The sequence below is a fragment of the Myiozetetes cayanensis genome, unplaced genomic scaffold (genome assembly GCF_022539395.1).
Source record: "Myiozetetes cayanensis isolate MyiCay16 unplaced genomic scaffold, myiCay2020 scf12, whole genome shotgun sequence".
In the NCBI taxonomy this organism is placed as follows: domain Eukaryota; kingdom Metazoa; phylum Chordata; class Aves; order Passeriformes; family Tyrannidae; genus Myiozetetes; species Myiozetetes cayanensis.
The window spans coordinates 3,748,560-3,765,767 of record NW_026086826.1 but is presented as its reverse complement, the minus strand read 5'-3'; the positions used below and the strand labels follow the sequence as shown (position 1 = coordinate 3,765,767).

The window sequence follows — 17,208 nt, the reverse complement described above, 5'->3', positions numbered from 1 at the left end:
TTGCCTGTAGGCTGCACGGCTTTATCAGATCAGAGAAGAGCCGGAGGTCTTTGCCAGAGATTACTTGTTCTCCTAAACAGCCGTGTTACTGAATATGGAATAATCCCCCTCAACAGCCAGCTGGGGGTTTTGTTTCCTTCACTGTGGCTATCGTGTTAACACTCTCTCCTTAAAGCACCTTTCCCGGCTGAGTCCCCGGTGCTGCCCGTCACCCCACCCCGCATGAGAGGCAGGGGCACACTCCACACCGCTCTCTGCCAAGCTGCCTGCCCCCGGTGGGTTTGGCTGAGCCGTGAGTGGCTGCTGTCCCATTTTGGCTGCAGCGTTGCCGTCTCCAGCCCCCGTTGCCGTCCTGCCTGGCCGGTTTCCCCGTCCGGCAGCGGGGAGGTGATTTATGGAGTCCTGTGCGCACCCGGGGAGTCCAGCTCTCTGCGTTTCAGGGAGATCCATCGCACAGGGAGGGGAGGTCACTGCGTTGCAGGTTTGCTAACCTTGCCCGCTTATTAAAAATGGTAAAAGCCTCCCTCAGGACTCGTGAAGTATAGATCCAAAGAGCTCCATATGCTGTTCCCCTTAATGAGATGTCTGCCTGAAGAGCAATAGCAAAACACACCATCCAGTGCAGGGTCCCTATAGCTAGATGGCCTGGCTGTAAACAGAGCCGTCCGTCTTAATGGGCTATCGTGTAAAAACTTCTCCCAGTCAATAAATCAAAGGGGCTCCATTTATATCATGTGCTGCCTTCGCTATTAGGCTGCTTCTGGATGGCATGTTCTGATACAGAGCTCCCTGGGACCGCCAGGCAAGGCCAGAGGCTCTAATGGGCATTTAATTTAGACTTTCCCTTGCTGATACCTGTGCAGAGCTCAGCAGCTGGGACTCAGCAGGGGATCCCCCGTGGTTCAGGATGGCCCTACTGTGCAGAAAAGGGCACCCATGGATAGGGACCTGGCTGGTATTGCCTCCCCTGCCTTGCTGGGTAGGAGCCTCTGGTGTGCAGGGAACCCCACCCTCCCTGGAAATGGGTGTGTGGGGCTGGTGAGCACCTCTGCTCGTTGGGGAGCAGCAGCCACAGCCTGGCACAGTTATTTATTTTTCATTCCCTCCCTTGTGCTGCTCACATGCCACCGGAGGGAAGTTCCGCTCCAGCCACCATCCCAGGCAGAGATATTAGTCCTCATTACTAATTAAAGGAAGCAGGAGTAATTGACGGATGGTGGATGGCGGGGGAGCCGGTGTGATGAACGGCCCCTGTCCCTGTGCCGGGGACGCATGCTGAGCGCTACCTGTTAGCTACAAATAAACAAACCTGATAAATAATAAATAGTTTGAGAAGAGTGGGCAAGCATTATTTAAATTAATAGGGATTAGAGGGAGAGGTCTGAAAGAGCATTCCTCCGGATGAGCTATCCCTGGACGGACAGGGACTCATTTGTTGCAGACTGAAGTAAACAAGGAGAAGGAGAGGATTCATCACAGCAGAGCCTTGCAGCACTTCTCAGGCTTCTTGCAGCGCTTCTTGGTAACGGCAGTGCTGTACTTTTCCTGCCACGCCTGCACCAGGCTCCCTCTGTCCCTGCTGCCTCATTGGTATCACCACTCTGTCACACCTCTGGTGCCAGGGTGGGACATTGGGTGATGTGAGGGAGCCAGGGTGCTGCAGAGGAGCAGTGGGGAGCAGATGCTCAGCTCCAGCTGCTGGCAGGGTCCCACACCACAACAGGGCACCCTGCAAGTTTTCCCAGCCAGCCTGATGGCCACCTGCAGCCTTGCCTGCACTCAGGTGCTCCCTGTCAGCCACGGTTTGGTCCCAGGCAGCAAATCCAACTGCTCAGGGGGTCTCTCTTCGCATCCTGACATTTGGATACCCCTCTGCCTGCTCGGGGCAGGAGGCTAGGGGTGGTGGAGGGAGGAGGGATGTTGGTGAAGTGGGGGAGAGGGGAGGGCGGGCTCTCTGCTCGCTATCACATCTACTCCATCTTATCGCCGCGGTAATTTGATGATAAAAAATAATCCGAGGCTGGAAAGGAAACATGTGTAGTGGAGTAAAGATTGAATGTAGGTGGATTGTGCCCTGGGGCGGCAGCTGGGAGATAGAAGGAAATGTCCTTCTGTTTGACATACTGCCGAGACACAGCCCCGCGCCCCACGCCTCGCTGAGCCCTGCCCGGGGCGCGGGGAGCCCGCTGGCCCGTGGGACACGTGGCAGGCAGGAGGGTGCCTGTTGCGGCCCCCCGACATCTCCTACCCCACCCCGGCACCCCGTGGGGTGCTGCCCCCCACCTTCCTGCCCCACGGCTCGCTCGCAGCACACTTCTGATTATTTTTTTTCCCCCCTTTGGTTATGCTTCACAACTCATTTTATCAGCTGTCAGTAGCCAAATGTCTTTTTTAAGGAGTGGGTTATAGCCACTAATGTACTGAATGCTATTGCACTGGCTGCAGTTAGTGTTCCACGGCTAAATTACTATAATTAATGTTCCACTAGAACTGTTTGTAACAGGCGGCTGCGAGAGCCCCGGGTCTGGGCTTTCACAGCCACTGAATTATCTCTCCTCCCCGGAGAAAGCACCTCTCACAAGGGGAGGGACGAGGTCAGCACTGGGACAGGCAGGCAGGAGGCGAGTCAGACTGCAGCAGGCGGGGGACCCGGGAGCTGTTCCCCGGGCACTGACTCCCCGTGTCCCTCCGTCTCGCCTGCTTTGCCCCGTGGCAGCGCGGCTGGGTGTGCGCTGGGCGATGGGGATGCTCCAGCTGGGATGTGTCACGGCGCTGCAGCATCACCAGGGCTTCTTCGCTCATTGCCCTCTGCGATTGCGTTATGAAGACGGAACACCGTCCCGGAGAAAAGCTCCCCAGAACTCGCTGAGGGTGGTCGGCAGAGATGTTTCCCTGGGCCAGGCACGGCACCCCAGCCCACAGCATGGCCCAGAGTCCACAGACAAAATAATCCCTGCCCTTCCTTCTCCCCCGTTGCCTCCCAGTGAAGCCGGAGGAGCAGGGGAAAAAAAAAATATGCTCCGCGGGCACACACACCCCTTGTTTCGCTAAATGCATTGTTCAATACCTGCAACAAACAGATTAGCTGGGGCTTTATCAGGGACAAGAGAAGGGAGAGCAGTGTGATAATGGTTTTCAGCAAATCCTCGGGCTGTCACAGATTAGAGCAGCGGCAGGAGCATTATCAGCCCTTTCCTCCTCTCCCCATCGCCTCCCCCTTTGTCTCTTCTCACCATCGGATTTCTCCAGCCAATCTATCCCTGCGAGAGCCGGGCAGATACAAGAAGAAGTCAGTTTCCATCTGATCCGCGATTGGTTTTTCCCGGCAGCCGATCTGTGTCGCAGCATTGATCCATGGGCCCCCCAGCGCTTGTCACCTTGCGTGTCTGGAGAGGAAGGTGGCGGAGGGGAGGGGGGCCGGGGTGGGGACGCTTTAAACTTGCCACGTGCCACTGATCAGCAGGCAGGAGTGTAGCCAGGCCAGGCAGGAGGGGTGCGAGCCACCTGCCCCCATCACAGGAGTTTAAATGGCTGTGACCTTCTTATTAAAGGAGAGGAATGGCTTCGGAGGGCCAGCAGGAGGAGAAGACCAAACCCCAGTCCCCGGGTGGGTGGTCGGGAGCTGCCTGGCCCTTACTGTCCCACCAAGGGACAGCTTGGTGAGACTGGCAGCAGGGTGCTGGGAGCCTGCCAGGCACCCTCCTCTCTCAGAGGGGTCACTCACTGCTCCCATATCCCCATTTCTGCTCTCTGGCTGTCTGTGCCACACTGCAGTGTGGCCAGCTGTGAGTGGGGACCCCTGTCTTGGCTCTGCAGCTTGCCTGAGCCTGTGGGAGAGCAGCTGTCAGGTGGGAGCTGTTGGGTTAACCCCACTGGGTGAGCAGCTTTCTCAGGAGACCTGAAGCTGACAGAAGTTGCTCTTTCCTTATGGAGGTGGGAGGCAAGGCTGTCCTTCATCCTAATGACTACAGCCCAGGGTTGCCTGCAGGCAGGAGTTTGTTGAGACACCTGGAGTTGCTCAGGAGCCACTGCCCAATGGGCAGGGCAGTGATGCTGTACCAGGCAGGGCCCAGCATCCTTGGGGTCAAGCTGGAACGTCCTGTGCATGCCACCTGCCACCCCCCTGTACCCTTCTGCCAGGCTCCTGCCAGGGTAGATATTGGTAGCTCTGCCTCATCTCGCCTTCCCTGGCTCACCTGAGGGATGGTGTGCAGGTGGGTGGGAGGGCAAGAGGAGATATAACAAGTAATGGCCCCGAGTGTGGAAACAGTGTTAATAAAGTGTATTTCACTTTTAATTTTGGCATATAATGTAATGATCTTTTTTAAGGCCCTATCATATTATCTGCATGACTAGATTATTGAGTCTTCATCATCTCCAGATAAATTTATGACCAGGATGATGCTTGGAATTTATTATCAGTCAATAGAGCTCAATACTGTAACAAGGCGTGTAATAAGATATACATATTTAATGATCCGGAGTAAAACAGCCCCGCTAATGGGCAGGATGAGACGGAGGCTGGAGCGTTAATTTCCATCCCCTGCCCCTTTCCACGGGAGCCTGCACCATTCAGATGGGAAGCAGCCCCAGGGTCCTGCAACACAGGCTGGGAGCAGGGACTGGCTCAGGGGGATGCAGGGGAGCACAGCCCTCACGCCACTGCGGCTGGGAGCACGTGCCTGCTGCACGGACGCCCTAGTGGAAGGCACGTGTGCCAGCCCATCCCTGCAGAGATGTGCAGGTCTGTCTCACACAGCACACGGGGCTCTGATGTGGCTTTGCAGGCCTGGCTGACATCCTCGCCTGCACCATGCACGGACCAGCATGTGTCCACCTCGAGTGTGGCTCTCCAGCCTGGCTGGACAAGCCTGGCACTCCAGCAGCTGCTGAGATAGCTGGAAAAGCCACACAGTGCTCTTCATGTTCCAGAGGCAAGCCTGAAATCCTGCCTCTGGCATGGTGCAGGACTCTGGCTCAAGAAGGGGAGCCAAGCCGCAGAACTGGGGGCAGATAGATGGTCTCTGTCCCCACCATTCGAGGATGCCTCTGGCCCAAAAAGGACCTTGGTGAAAGCACAGCCCCACAGAGTCCTCCATGCTCCTCACCTGGCTGTGTCCCTGACAGGAGAGCAGGCAGCACCAGGGCAGTCACACCACAGAGGGGTAGCAGGTCTGCAGAAGTGCCCTGGCCCTGTGTGCAGCTGCCCGCAGACAAAGTCATGTTGAACAGGGGCCCGTCTCCCTCGCCAGGTTATATTTTGAGCTGCCGGCGCTGATTTTTCCAGCCCTTTGGGATGTTATTAAATTAGTTTCCTAGGACTTTTAATAAGCACTTTTGATACCTTTGAAGCATGTGGCTTTGTGGGAAGATTACAGTCCCGCATCCATCTCGCTGGGAGAGAAACAATGGCAGCAGGGCTGGCGTTTGATCTCGCCTCCAGAAGGCGAGAGAGGGTTTGGGTTAGACAAAGAGGTGAGCTGCTGATTTGGAGCTAATGTTTAAAAATAGGTAGGTCTCCCTCCAAGATAGAGAGACCTGCCCTTCTCTGTGTAATCGCCTGCCTCTGCCTTGCCGGACTTGCAGAAACAGCTCGCTTTATTTGAAGGCTTCGAGTGCGGCGTCGCAGTTTGATTCTGGGTCCTTTTAAAGCAATAACTAGGCCATCTGACCAAGCTTTAAAGAGCAGGAGAACTTTCCATTAGGACTCACGACACACTCTCGGCAGCGCTGGAATTGCATTCTTGCCTTTTATTTCCTTTCTCTGACATCTCATGTCACTCAGGCAGGAGAAACTCAGCTTTATAAACTCTCTCATTTCTCCCTTGAAATTTCTCCCTAATTAGGGTCCCAATCCCACTGGTGGGACTGAGTGTCAGGAACTGGATGTGGAGCAGAGCCAACAGCAGTGGGGGGGGGGCAAACCGAATTACTCCCTGCAGCCTGGGGACCTCCTGGTCCCAGTGGCATCAGTCAGGGGCAGGGAGACAGCATGTCCCAGATCTGTCCCCACAGCTCCCACACAGCAGAAACAGCCACCATCCTTGCCATGCCAAACACCTGCATGACTGGTCCCAGTACTGGCTCTGGCAGGAACCATTGGATGAGTTACAACCCCATGAGCACCTGGCTCTGGCCAGGCATGCCTTCACTGCAGGGAGAAAAGGTGTCAGGGGAGCCGAATTCCCTTTATCTGTGGATAACTACTGCTGCCTTTAACAGCCTGGAATAAACTAGCCATAAATATCATGATCATAAGTGCTTAGATATGGCAACTTTACACTGAACAGAGGTTTTAACCTTCCCTGTGGAGGATATCCAGCTCTACCTCACTGACTGTTTCCATCCAGCTGCACGGACCAAAGACAAGCTCTTGAGGAGCCGCTCAGAGCGGCCGTACCGGCTGCCAGCCAGCTCTCAGCCCAGTCCAGCCCCAGTCCTTACCTCAGTTTTGGGATAGGACCTCCTGCTCTCAGGGCCTGCTATGAGTCCTGCTGCTCTCTCCCCTTGGCTGCCAACCTCTGCTTCTCTAAGGGAGTGCTGGTGTTGGAGCCTGTGGTTTACTGGGCTCCTGTGGGGACCCACCTTCTGTTCCCATTTCCACCCACAAGGAGGGTCCCAAAGCTCCAACAGCTGCAGGAACTTGCCAGCATCACCTCGTCCCTGTGCAAGGCCAGGGGTCTCATACCAGCAAGGTTTTGATACCAGTTTGCATCCTCCCTGCACCTCTCCAGTGCCCCAGTGTGACTTTATTTTGCACGGCGACTTTGAGGGGAACTGTAAAACACTCAGGGGACTTAAATAATACACGACAGTGTACGGTATAAATTACAGGAAGGCAGCGGTGGAGCGACATTGTATGCTGAATAAATTAAAGGCTGCGTGACTTACAGGCGAGATTGATCTGCTGCGCATTTTGTTTAGTGACGTGCTTGTCATAAGGGAGAGCTAATTAGAGGTGTGGAGGCGCTGGGGACTGCGGAGCAAGCTGGGCTCAGGAATGTCAGTGGGGTCCCCACACCTCCAGGATTTGCTCTTTCTGAGGCCGATCATGTGCCAGGCCCCAGTAGCTGGGTGCTTGCTGCATCCCCAGGGCCATCCAGCACTGCCACAGCCCAGGGAAAGGACTGTGCTGCCGCAGGGAGCTGCCAGGGTCTGGAAGTGGACTGTGGGACACAGCTGGCTGGCAGCTCTGGGGTCTGCCCTGAGCAAGGGCTGGCACTGGGGCTGCCTCAGTGGCAGACTTTAGGGGAATGGAGGTATCCCAGCCTGAGCCCATTCCCAGTGGTGCAGAGCTGTGCAGGAGCACATCCTTTGCTCCTGTGGCTGTTTGGAGCCAGTGCTGCCTCTCCCATTTTCGAGTCCAGCACTGCTCACGAGGTGACACAGGGATTTTGCTGGCATTGGGGCTGGCTGAGCAACACAGGGGCTGGTCTGGGGCCTGAATAGTACAAAAAGGCAAATACAGGTTGGAAATCAGGTAGGGATCTTGTGGTCATGGCAGGATAATGCCATCAATCACCAAGGGAGGAGGCAGCCTTCTTCAGGACACAGTTTGGGCTGGGTAATTTTGGGGAAGACGTGCTTTACCCATAGGGATGTGGGAGTCAGGTGAGAGGCTCGGATGCAGCTGGGTGACTTTAATGGCCAAACTTGGGGCTGAGTTTGGAGGCTTGTCCCGCTGGGCTCCTCCTGCTTGGCGGCAGAGCAGGGATGGCTCCCGTGCGGCATCACCCCTGCCAGGAGGTCTGTCCCTCCCGCCTGCACGGCCCAGCGATGCCATGCCGGCTGTGTGAAGCTGTCGAGGTCATGGCAGAGGCTGCGCCACAGGGCCGGTGGAGCGGGGACCTCCGTGGGCTGCCGCAAGGGTGCTGGTGGCTGGAGACCCTGCTCCGGAGCGGGCTGGCCGTCGGGATGCGCTCCCCTCCGGCTCGGCCGGCTCAGCGGTTGTCTGTCACTCGGTAGGATTATGAGTAGTGAGTGTAATGCATCGGCGTATGAATAGGGTTGTCTGGCTGATGGTGATGTATCGTTTTTCATTACTGCCTCTCAAGCCCTCCCTGCTCCACGTGTGGAAATTCTATTTATTCCCTAATTTGTAAAAATTCCCTCCTTATCTGATACCAATCAGGGAGGGGTAATTGGCTCTCCAGGGCTAGCGGCTGGGGTCCTGATGAAGAGATATGTGTGTCTGCTCCGGCTGTCCAGGCACCCTGCCCTGCTGCACCAGCGACATGGGCCACAATTAATAATGATTTGCAAATGGCAGACAAGCAATAACGCAGAAAGATGTCCAGCCAGCCTCCTGCCCGCCCCTTAATTTCCTTCTGTAATATAAATGGCACAGGAACGAAAATCCAGCGCTATAAATTCTGAAATTAGTTATTCACTGTAATAAATGGTTCCCTTTTTGGTGCACGGTCCTCCCTATCCTTCTCCCCTGACCCCTCCCCACTCCCTCCTTCCCTCCCAGCCCCCTCGCCCGCTACCTACTTCATTTGAGTCCTAATATGCAAATACTGTAATTTAACGGGATGGTGAAGTTGATTTTCATGTTAACTTAATTACTTTGATTTATGAAGGGCTGGGATGCAGACAGGGCTCCATCCTTACCCACCTCCCACCCTTGCCCCTCTGCGGTCCCACTGACCCACTGCCTCTCTTCCCTTTTCTTCCCTTGGCTCAGTCCTCTCTTCCCAAGTTTAGTGTTTTATTATCTGCCTTTAAGTGGACATAAGTCCTCGCGACAATCGCATGATGCGGAGGACAAATTCCCCGTCCTGCCTTGTTTAATCGTGCCTGGATAATGGATGTATAATTGACTCATTTGAATGCTTTTGCCTACAGGAGTGCAGAGCATTAAATGTTTGATTGCCTTAATTTCCAAACAGATCATTATCCCCTTCTTACCCGCTCTTAATAAACACTTTATGAGGATTTTTTTTGTAAAGGAAAAAAAATCTCCACTCCTCGTACTTCTCTGAAGTGATAAACTCTAATTAAGTCTAATATTTAAAAATATGGTAATGGTGACTTGTTTGAATAAGTGGCCTGCATTTCCATAATTTCATTATTACGTAAAACACGCTAATTATTTGAAGTGTGCTTATTACTAAAAGAGAAATCTCCTTCTAATAAAGATGAAATTGGCTTTTTTCCCTGTATTGCCGTGCCCGCCGCTCCCCTTCTCTCCCGGCCGGTGCGCGGCCGTGGCCGCAGCCGGGAGCGAGGCGATGGCGGCGCTCGCTTTGTTTGCTCATGGGTGCCCGGCAGCCAGCCTGCAGGGATGCTGGGTGTGCAGGGACAGCACAGGGGTGCAGGACAAGCTGAGGGCTCTGAGTGCACTGTGCCACCCTCAGCCCTGGCATTGTCGATGCCGTTCAGGCTCGTAGGCCCCAGGAGCTGTCAGGAATGTTCTAAGAGCTCAGATCCTGCTTCCCATTCCCTCCCACGGGGATCCCCCCAGATCTCAGGGTTCCCACACACAGTATCACCTGTGCCAGGCCATCCAGCAGCCTGTGGGGCTGGAGGGTGTCTCAGCAGATGGGTGTTGTGCTGTGTGGAGTCCCCAGCCACTCCGCTCTGCCCTGGGAGGGGGCCAGCGTGGTGGATGCACAATGGGAAGAATGGCCCCCAGTGAGGAGGACGGGAGGAAACATCCTGTCACCCACAGGGTGACAGTGGCCAGCATGGGTTGGAGGAAGCAGGTGCCCAGGGCAGCAGATTCACCATCCCTTTGCTGCACTTGTCACCTCCATACAGGCCTGAGAACTGTCAGAGACAGGCCCTCCCTGCTTCAGTGTCCCTGCTGGGATACAGTGGATTTGGAGGTCTCGTTGACCCCGGTGTGTAGGGTGGGACAGGCATCCCATCCCCTCCTGGGACACAGACAGCAACAAGTTGATGGACTGTGAGTATGAATTGTGTCCAACCCCTTTTCAGAGCCCATGCGGGCGCTCTGTGGTGGGGCAGGCAGGGAGGCACTGGGATGAAGTCAATATAAAACTAATTTTCTTTTCTTCATGAAGAAATGAGGTGTGTGGCAGTAACGTAATTGCAGATAATGAGGTAAGTTATTCTTAATATTCTGCACGTCGCTGTCAGCTCCACCTAATATACCTGCCGGCTGTGCGGGGCACGCAGAGCCCCTCGCCCCGCGCACAGGATTATGAGGCCATTAATTTGGGAGCAGCTCGGCAGGACCATCCCCAGTGTCCCTGTGGATCCCTGTGAGCTGGGAGCTCTGGGCTCTGACACATACTTGCCACCACTATGGCTGGCGTCCTGGTGGGGGTAGATTTAGATCGGACACAACGCCCTCCTGGCTCCAGTATGGGCAGGGTGAGGAGCTGCAAGAGCCCGGCTCCGCATGCTGGGAAGACACTGTCACTTCTCGCCCCTGACAGCTGTCCCCTGCTGGGGACATTCCTGCTCATGGGGAGCAGCACAGCCCACTGTGGGCACCCAGCACTCCCTTTTGTGATTGCTGGGGACGGCAGCAGCAGTGCTGGGCTGCGGGGGGTCCGTGTGGCTCCCGCTGGTCACAAGGCCACCTGCTGTCACCTGGGGTCGGCAGTGGGGAGGCAAAGGGCGGCGGTGGCCTGGCGGCCCTGTTTCCGCTTTGCAGGGAGCTGTTATACAAAGGCAGCGGTGATATTATTCATTAACAGTAATCTGCCATTAGAACATTGACAAATGGCCCCTCGGCGCCTGAGCATCAGTTCTTGTACAGCCCATAAAGCATGGGGACAGTTTAAATATGGACCTGCTCAGCTTGGGCCGGGGGTGATCCGTCTTCCCGGCCACAGCACAGGTGCAGTGGGGCTGCCACCAAATGAGCCCATCTGGGGGGGCCCTGCAGTCCCCCAGTCACCCACAGCCCGCCGGGGCAGCTGCCAGGATGGAAAAGCTCACTCCTTGCTCCGTGAGCATCTCGGCCCAGCGCACGGCGGTTGTGGCAGCACTCGGCCTCCTGAGCCTCCGTGCTGGAGGTGTCTGGGTGGTTTGGTCCCGTGGGAGAGGTGGGAGAAATGCTGGCAGGGTGCCATGCATGGGGCAGCAGCCCCTGCCCTTCTTCCCAGTGGGTGTGGAGAGGATGCTCTCCCCGGAGTGAGCATCACTGCTCCTGGCAGTTCAGTCCCGCAGCACGGACTCTTGGGTTGAAGGAACCCTCATCCTGGGTTCACAGCAGTGCTGCTACGAAGTGGCTGCAGGGAGGGCACTCGCTGGGCAGGCAGCCCAGGAGCACGGGCTGAGGGGTTTCTGCCTCCGTCCTGGCAGAGGAGTGTGATGGGAACATCTGCCCCCCACAAGGACAAGGGCAGCCAGTGATGCTGAATGGCAGCAAACTTCAGCCCTAAGAGAGCATCCCACTGCCCCATGCACATGCACACACCTCTGTCCTTGTCTGTCACAAGCTGTGGAGAGGGTCAGGACATGGGTTTCGAGGCACTGTGATGTTGCAGAGGTTTAAAACCTGGTGGGCGAAGCCAGTCAGGACAAGGAGAGGCTGGGGTGTCTTGTCACCCCACGCTATGCTGGCAGCTGGGCCAAAGGAGGGTCCCAGAGGCAGCCAGGGCCCAGCACCTCAGGGCAAACTCAGCCCCGGCCATCCTGGGACATGGGACAGTGCTTGGAAGCAGCACAGCAAGGTGAGGGGCAGGGAGGCAGGGCAGAGCCACCACTCCGTTTACAGGAGGCAGGATAACCCCGTGCTGACCCCTTTCACACACACCACACAACACCCCTAAATCAATTGCATCTTATTATTACAATATCAATATACAATATTCCTACAATAACACCATTGATTTTCTACTAAGAGGCTGCACCTAAGTCTGTTTTAAAGAGGAGGGAGTTAATAGTGCCCTCATTAAAAATCTATAGATTACCCCCCACCCCAAAAAAAGAAAAAGCAGTTTATATTCATTAGGGCTATTGAATATAAAGTAATATGTTTGTGTAGGACATTGGAGTAATGTGATAATCCGTCCGCATATCAGGGAGAAATCCACTTAGCAACCCTGTCAGCTTGACAAGAAAAATGTGCCCATAAAGTCGGGAATACATTGAGGGAGCGAGTGGGAGGAGAGCGGGGGCGCGCGTGCACGCGCGAGTCTGTGCGGCACCCGCAGAGCTGCACCGGCCGGCAGCGTGGGACCACCCTCACCCCAGCCCCCTGCTCGGGCTCGGGACACAGCGGGGCACCCCTGTGGCCCCTGGAGGTGTCTGGGGCTGGGGCGTGCCAGGTGTGCCGGGATGGGCATCAGGAGGGGGTTCTGCACCCTGCCAGCCTCTGCGGCCCCAGGCAGGGTCATCCCGTTGGGACAGGGCTGGTGGGTGCCGGTCTGGGTGCTGGGGCAGCGCTGCCACAGCCACGTGCACCCCAGGGAGAGCTGGGCTGGGGGAGTCCACAGGGTGGGCAGGGCTGCCTGTGCCCTCCCGCCTGCCTCGGACCCCACTCATCCCCCCGCCCGGTGGTCACCTTTGCGATGGATTAAGCACTGAAAAGCAGCAGAGCAATCCCGTTTGCGCTCTCTTAGGCTGTCAATTGCCATTTTTGTAATAGAAATTCCTTTCACAAGGTAACGACGGCCAGATTTAGAGGATTTCATATTGCTAATAATTCCCCAAACAGCCATCTGACTGTGTTGTTTTAAAAGCCGCTTAGTTTTTTGCTTTGGAGTTTATGAAAATCTCCCACTCTAATATCCCGAGAGCCAGCCTATAATTGTGTTATTAAATCAATCGGAGCGGATTACATTGTAAAATCAATAGATGGCTGTAATTGCATATTAGAAAGTTGTTCTGCTGTTGTTGATTTTTTTTTACATGGATAATTATAATAAGCGTGTTTACCTTAGCACTGATTTGGAAGGAGTCTCACTAAATGACTTACGACGAGCTTGGCGCACCCGCTGCCAGGGGCCATGGCATGGTTTGGGACGGCGAGGACGGTGCTGCTGGCACAGCCCTGTGGCTGGCACTGCCCCAACAGGGTCCCACTGTCACCCAGCACCAGAGCACACTGGGGCTTTGGGGAGGCAGCTGATGGGGTTCAGGAAGCGGCCAGCAGTCCCAGAGGGTCTCCCCAGGGACCAGCTCAGGAGTCCCAGGAGGTGCCATGGGGGTCTCACTGCCAGTCTGGCAGCTCCCCAGGTCTCTGGGGAGTTTCCCCTCCAGCAATATGGAGCAATAGTCAAGCCCCAGCAGCCCACTCCAGCTTGGGGCGATGCTGCAGGCAGGGAGGTCGGGCAGTGGGATGTCTGGGCCTGTCCTTTCACATCCAAACTGCTCCCTTGCCACCCACCTGCTATAGCTCACAGGCCAGGATTTGCTTTTCTGTTACGTTTTGGGGGCTACCGGGCTGGGTGGGACAGTTGCACTCCCCCTGCCTCGGTTTCCCCTGCTTTTGAGCCACTGTTACCCTGTTAGGTCGCACTGGCAGCTGGTTCCAAGGGGTTCAGCTGTCTGGGGGGGCAAGATGGATGGAGCAGGCGGTTCTAAGGACAGTGAGGGGCTCCCTTGTGTGGGAAGAAGTGCCAGCAGTGAGAGCTGGCGCTGTGGCTTGGCCAGGCAGGACACCTGTCACCTCCAGGGCCCTTCTGCAGCCATAGGAGCCACCTTGGGCAGCGGGGAGGACAAAGGCACAGAGAGACAGGCTCATCTCTGCCCCTGTGCCAGCCAGTGGGCTGGGGACACCCCTCCTTCCTCGGGCTGTTCTCATGTGCAGCTCCTGTCCCCTGCCTGGCACACCAGCATGCCATGAGAGGGCTGAGGGGACACTTGGGAGGCACGTGGCTCTGATGGGGACATTACCTCTTCCACTGCCAACCATCAGCCAGGACAGTCCCCGGCAGCTCAGGGTAGCCTCTCAGGGAGCTGTGCATGGGGGAAGCCCCTGCGCCTCCGAGCAACGCTGGGGGACAGGCGATGGCTTTGCCAGTGGGTCACTGGATGCAGCGGGGCTGGGCAGCACTGCTGGTGTGTCAGGGAGTGTCCAGGAGGCTGGGCAGCCCTGTCCCTGCCAGCAGGCTCCTGGCAGCAGGGCAGAGCTGCCCGGCTGCGGGGGGCCCTCAATCCGGCACGCGGCACTGTCAGCAGGCAGCCTGCTGTCTCCTAGACAGTGAAATATGGCCACAATTAGCCCGGATACAGTTCAATTATGATAAACAGCGTTTGCACCCTTTAAGCCGTGATTAAAAGGCCTCCTCCCGTTGATAGAGAGACCTAATTTCACATTATTATTGCTGTAGCTTGATTATAAAGCACTCCCTGGATTTACAGTTGGGAGATGGATGTGGAGGCTTCTTTATCATTTACACATCAGTAATGATGCAGCCTTTCCTCCACCACAACATCCATCCAGCAGTGGCGGGGAGAGGGGGGCCTTGCCTGTGCCCCCCCCCTGCTGGGGCACCCTCTCCCTGTGTCAGCCGGGCCCCGCTGCCACACGCAAGTGGGCAAAGTCACCCTTACGGTAACAGCTTGATAAATGGGCGGGCGGTAATGAAATGGAGACATCAAGGCGTGGGGCGAGGAAGAAAGAGTGGTAATCGGAACGAGTGGAGCTGTCCCGAAACGGAGGGGAGCGGGAAGAAGGATCGCCTCTGCGCCGTGTGCTGTCAAGGGAGAAATTACACATTTACTCTTGCTTTTTCTTAAGGAGACGGCCCTCATAGATCAAAACATGGATTTACAAGCCAATTTTCAACATGAAATATAGACACTAGGAATCAATTTAAGCCCGGCTTCTATTTTAGCAAACGGTGCCTGAGTTTAGTCCCAGGTAAATAACACCATCCAGAGCCTTCCCCCTTCCCTCCTTGCTGCTTTGCCACGGCCTGACACTGGGAGTGCCTGTGGCTTGCTTGTCCCGACCACCTGCCACTCGTCACCCTGTGGTCAGTGGGCCTGGGACAGCACCACGGGCTGGCTCTGCTGGGAACAGGGATGACCCTGACCTCCAGGTCCTGGACATGGATCCATCTCAGAGCAGCTCTGGGTCATGCCGGGATGTAGATGTCCAGTGCTGGTGAGCTGGAGACTCTGAAATCACCTCATATCACTGCAAGGTCCTTGGGAGAGAGTGCCTGGACTGGTGGGGACACAGCCCCAGCGTGGGATTAAGGGATCGATCCAACAACTCCTGCTTGGATTGTGTCTCTAACCCAGTATCTGTGTGCTTTCTCTGCAGATGACTGTAAGAACATCGCCAACATCATGAAGACACTGGCCCATAGAGGCTTCATCTTCAAGCAGACCTCCAAACCCTTTTGATCCCCAAGGCAAGCCAGGCAAGGGCTGCATGCGCCCGGCGCCGGCGAGGCGGGGAGGACGGGCTCCAGCATTAAAAAAAAAACGGCAACCGAGGCCAGAGGAACCGACACAAAAAAAATCTCAATTTCAGCTGTTAACTCCAGTAGAGGTTGTATATATGGGAAGGCAAATCTGTGTAGACCTGATGTGACTCCCTCTCTGGGCTGCTCCGGACATTATGCCATGCTAGCGGACAGCCGCGTAGGGCGCTTGCACCACATTTTAGACTCGTAGTTTGTTCTTTTTCTTTGGCTCCTGATTTCCGTCCCTCCCTCCATATCCCACCCCGTCCTCCCTCTCCCGCCCCGTAGCCAGAGCATCCCCCATCTCCACCCCGGCATGGGCCGTACCCACCTTTCCTTCTTCTTTCTCTTCTCTGGTTTTATGTTTTCAGGCCTCGATGGCTGCTGCAGCAAGGCCGGTGTGTGCCTGCACTCGGGCAGCGCTCACGGAGGCTCAGCGTGTCGAGACGGCCCCTCGCCCTCTCCGCCAGCCCCCCCGCCTCTCCCCTGAGCGCCTTTTCCCCTTTTTGAGTCAACACTAACCCCTCTCTGACTCCTGTATGTGACAAACGCGATCCGTCTCTTTATGTTCAAGGTGAAGTGCCTGTATTCTCCGCTGCAGAGCCCCTGGCAGCCCCACCGCGGGCTGCGGGGCCCCAGAGGGCTCCCTTCAGTGGGGCGGGGGCCCGGCGGGCGGGCGGGCGGCAGGAGGGAGGTGACAGTGTCCGCATGGAGCCCCGTCCGGTCCCCGTTCCGTCTGCTCGTGCCTCTTGCGGGGCTGGGTGGGATGCCCGGCCCTGCCCCGTCCCCGCCCCTCAGTTCCAGCTCCAGCGGGGACGGGCCCGGCCAGCCCCGCGTCCGTTGCGGGCGGTGGACGCGCCCGCGGCGCTGGGCCCGGCCCGCGGGTGCCCGGGCGGGGGAGCTGCAGATCCCCCCCGGCCCCGAGCGCGCTCCCCCCCGACCTCCCTCGGTTCCCGAGCCGAGGCTCGGCACCCCCATGTGCTGTGCCCCTCACAGGTCCCCGCGGACGCTCAGCAGCAGCTGGCTTGTTGCCTGAGAGAGTTGCCGAGCACATCCCCTCCGGCCGGGTGCGCTCCCGGCCGGCCAGGGCGGTTGGGGGGCGGCCACGGGGCGGGCTGAGGGCGAACGTCCCCTCGGAGTCACCCAGCCCCGGGGCCCTGCTGAACGGAGCCCTCGTCCGGGCGCTGACCTGCAGGGAGGCTGCAGCCCCGGGCCCGTGCGTGCATGGCCTGGAGCGAAGCCGGTGACGGCAGCCAGAAGGGCAATACAGGCACTGAACTTGGCGGTACATGACTGCATGGTGTGTGGTGTTCCAGTTAAACCAACCGATAATGCAACCCCAGCATTTTCATTGTCTAGTTATTCCAATCCTTGCTGTAAATGTGCCACATGAATAAAGTTTGGGGGTAAAGGAGCCCGGGCTGTGCCCATGCATGTGTGAGTTTGTATGGGGGCAGAGGCAGGGGTGTGCCGCCCGGGCAGGTGGGAGCAGGGTGCTCCCTGGCATATGGCACGTCCATGCTCCCCGGAAAGGCAAGGATTTTGAGTATGAAAGGGCAGTCGAGGTTCCCTTGTGCTGGGAACACTGCCCTGCTCTCTGGCATGGGCACTGTGGGTGGGCAGTGGCCCCACCACCACCTTGGTTTTGCTTGTGCCCCAAGGCAGCTTTGCCCTGTCACAGCTGGGCCACACCCACAGGTGTGACAGCCGCTACCACGTCCCCCTGGCACCTGTGCCGCCACCCTGCAGCCTGGCAAACCATTCCCACACAGCCACTGCTGCACTTGGAGCATTTTGGCTACAGGCTGGAGCCAGCGTGGCACTGCCCGGGGCGCTGGGGCACCCGCTCTGCCCCAGCCAGCAGAGC

The 17,208-nt window shown here is 56.9% G+C and overlaps 1 protein-coding gene across 2 annotated transcripts in view; it reads left to right on the top strand.

Moving 5' to 3' along the window:
* ERI3 (ERI1 exoribonuclease family member 3) overlaps nt 1-16,755 on the top strand; it is a 129,622-nt gene extending 112,867 nt beyond the window's left edge. For both annotated transcript variants that reach the window (XM_050306484.1, XM_050306485.1), the window contains exon 8: nt 15,197-16,755. In XM_050306484.1, the coding sequence (XP_050162441.1) occupies nt 15,197-15,279 (83 nt within the window). In that variant the 3' untranslated portion in view covers nt 15,280-16,755. The remainder of the gene's footprint in view (nt 1-15,196) is intronic.
* Nucleotides 16,756-17,208: the final 453 nt, after the last annotated feature.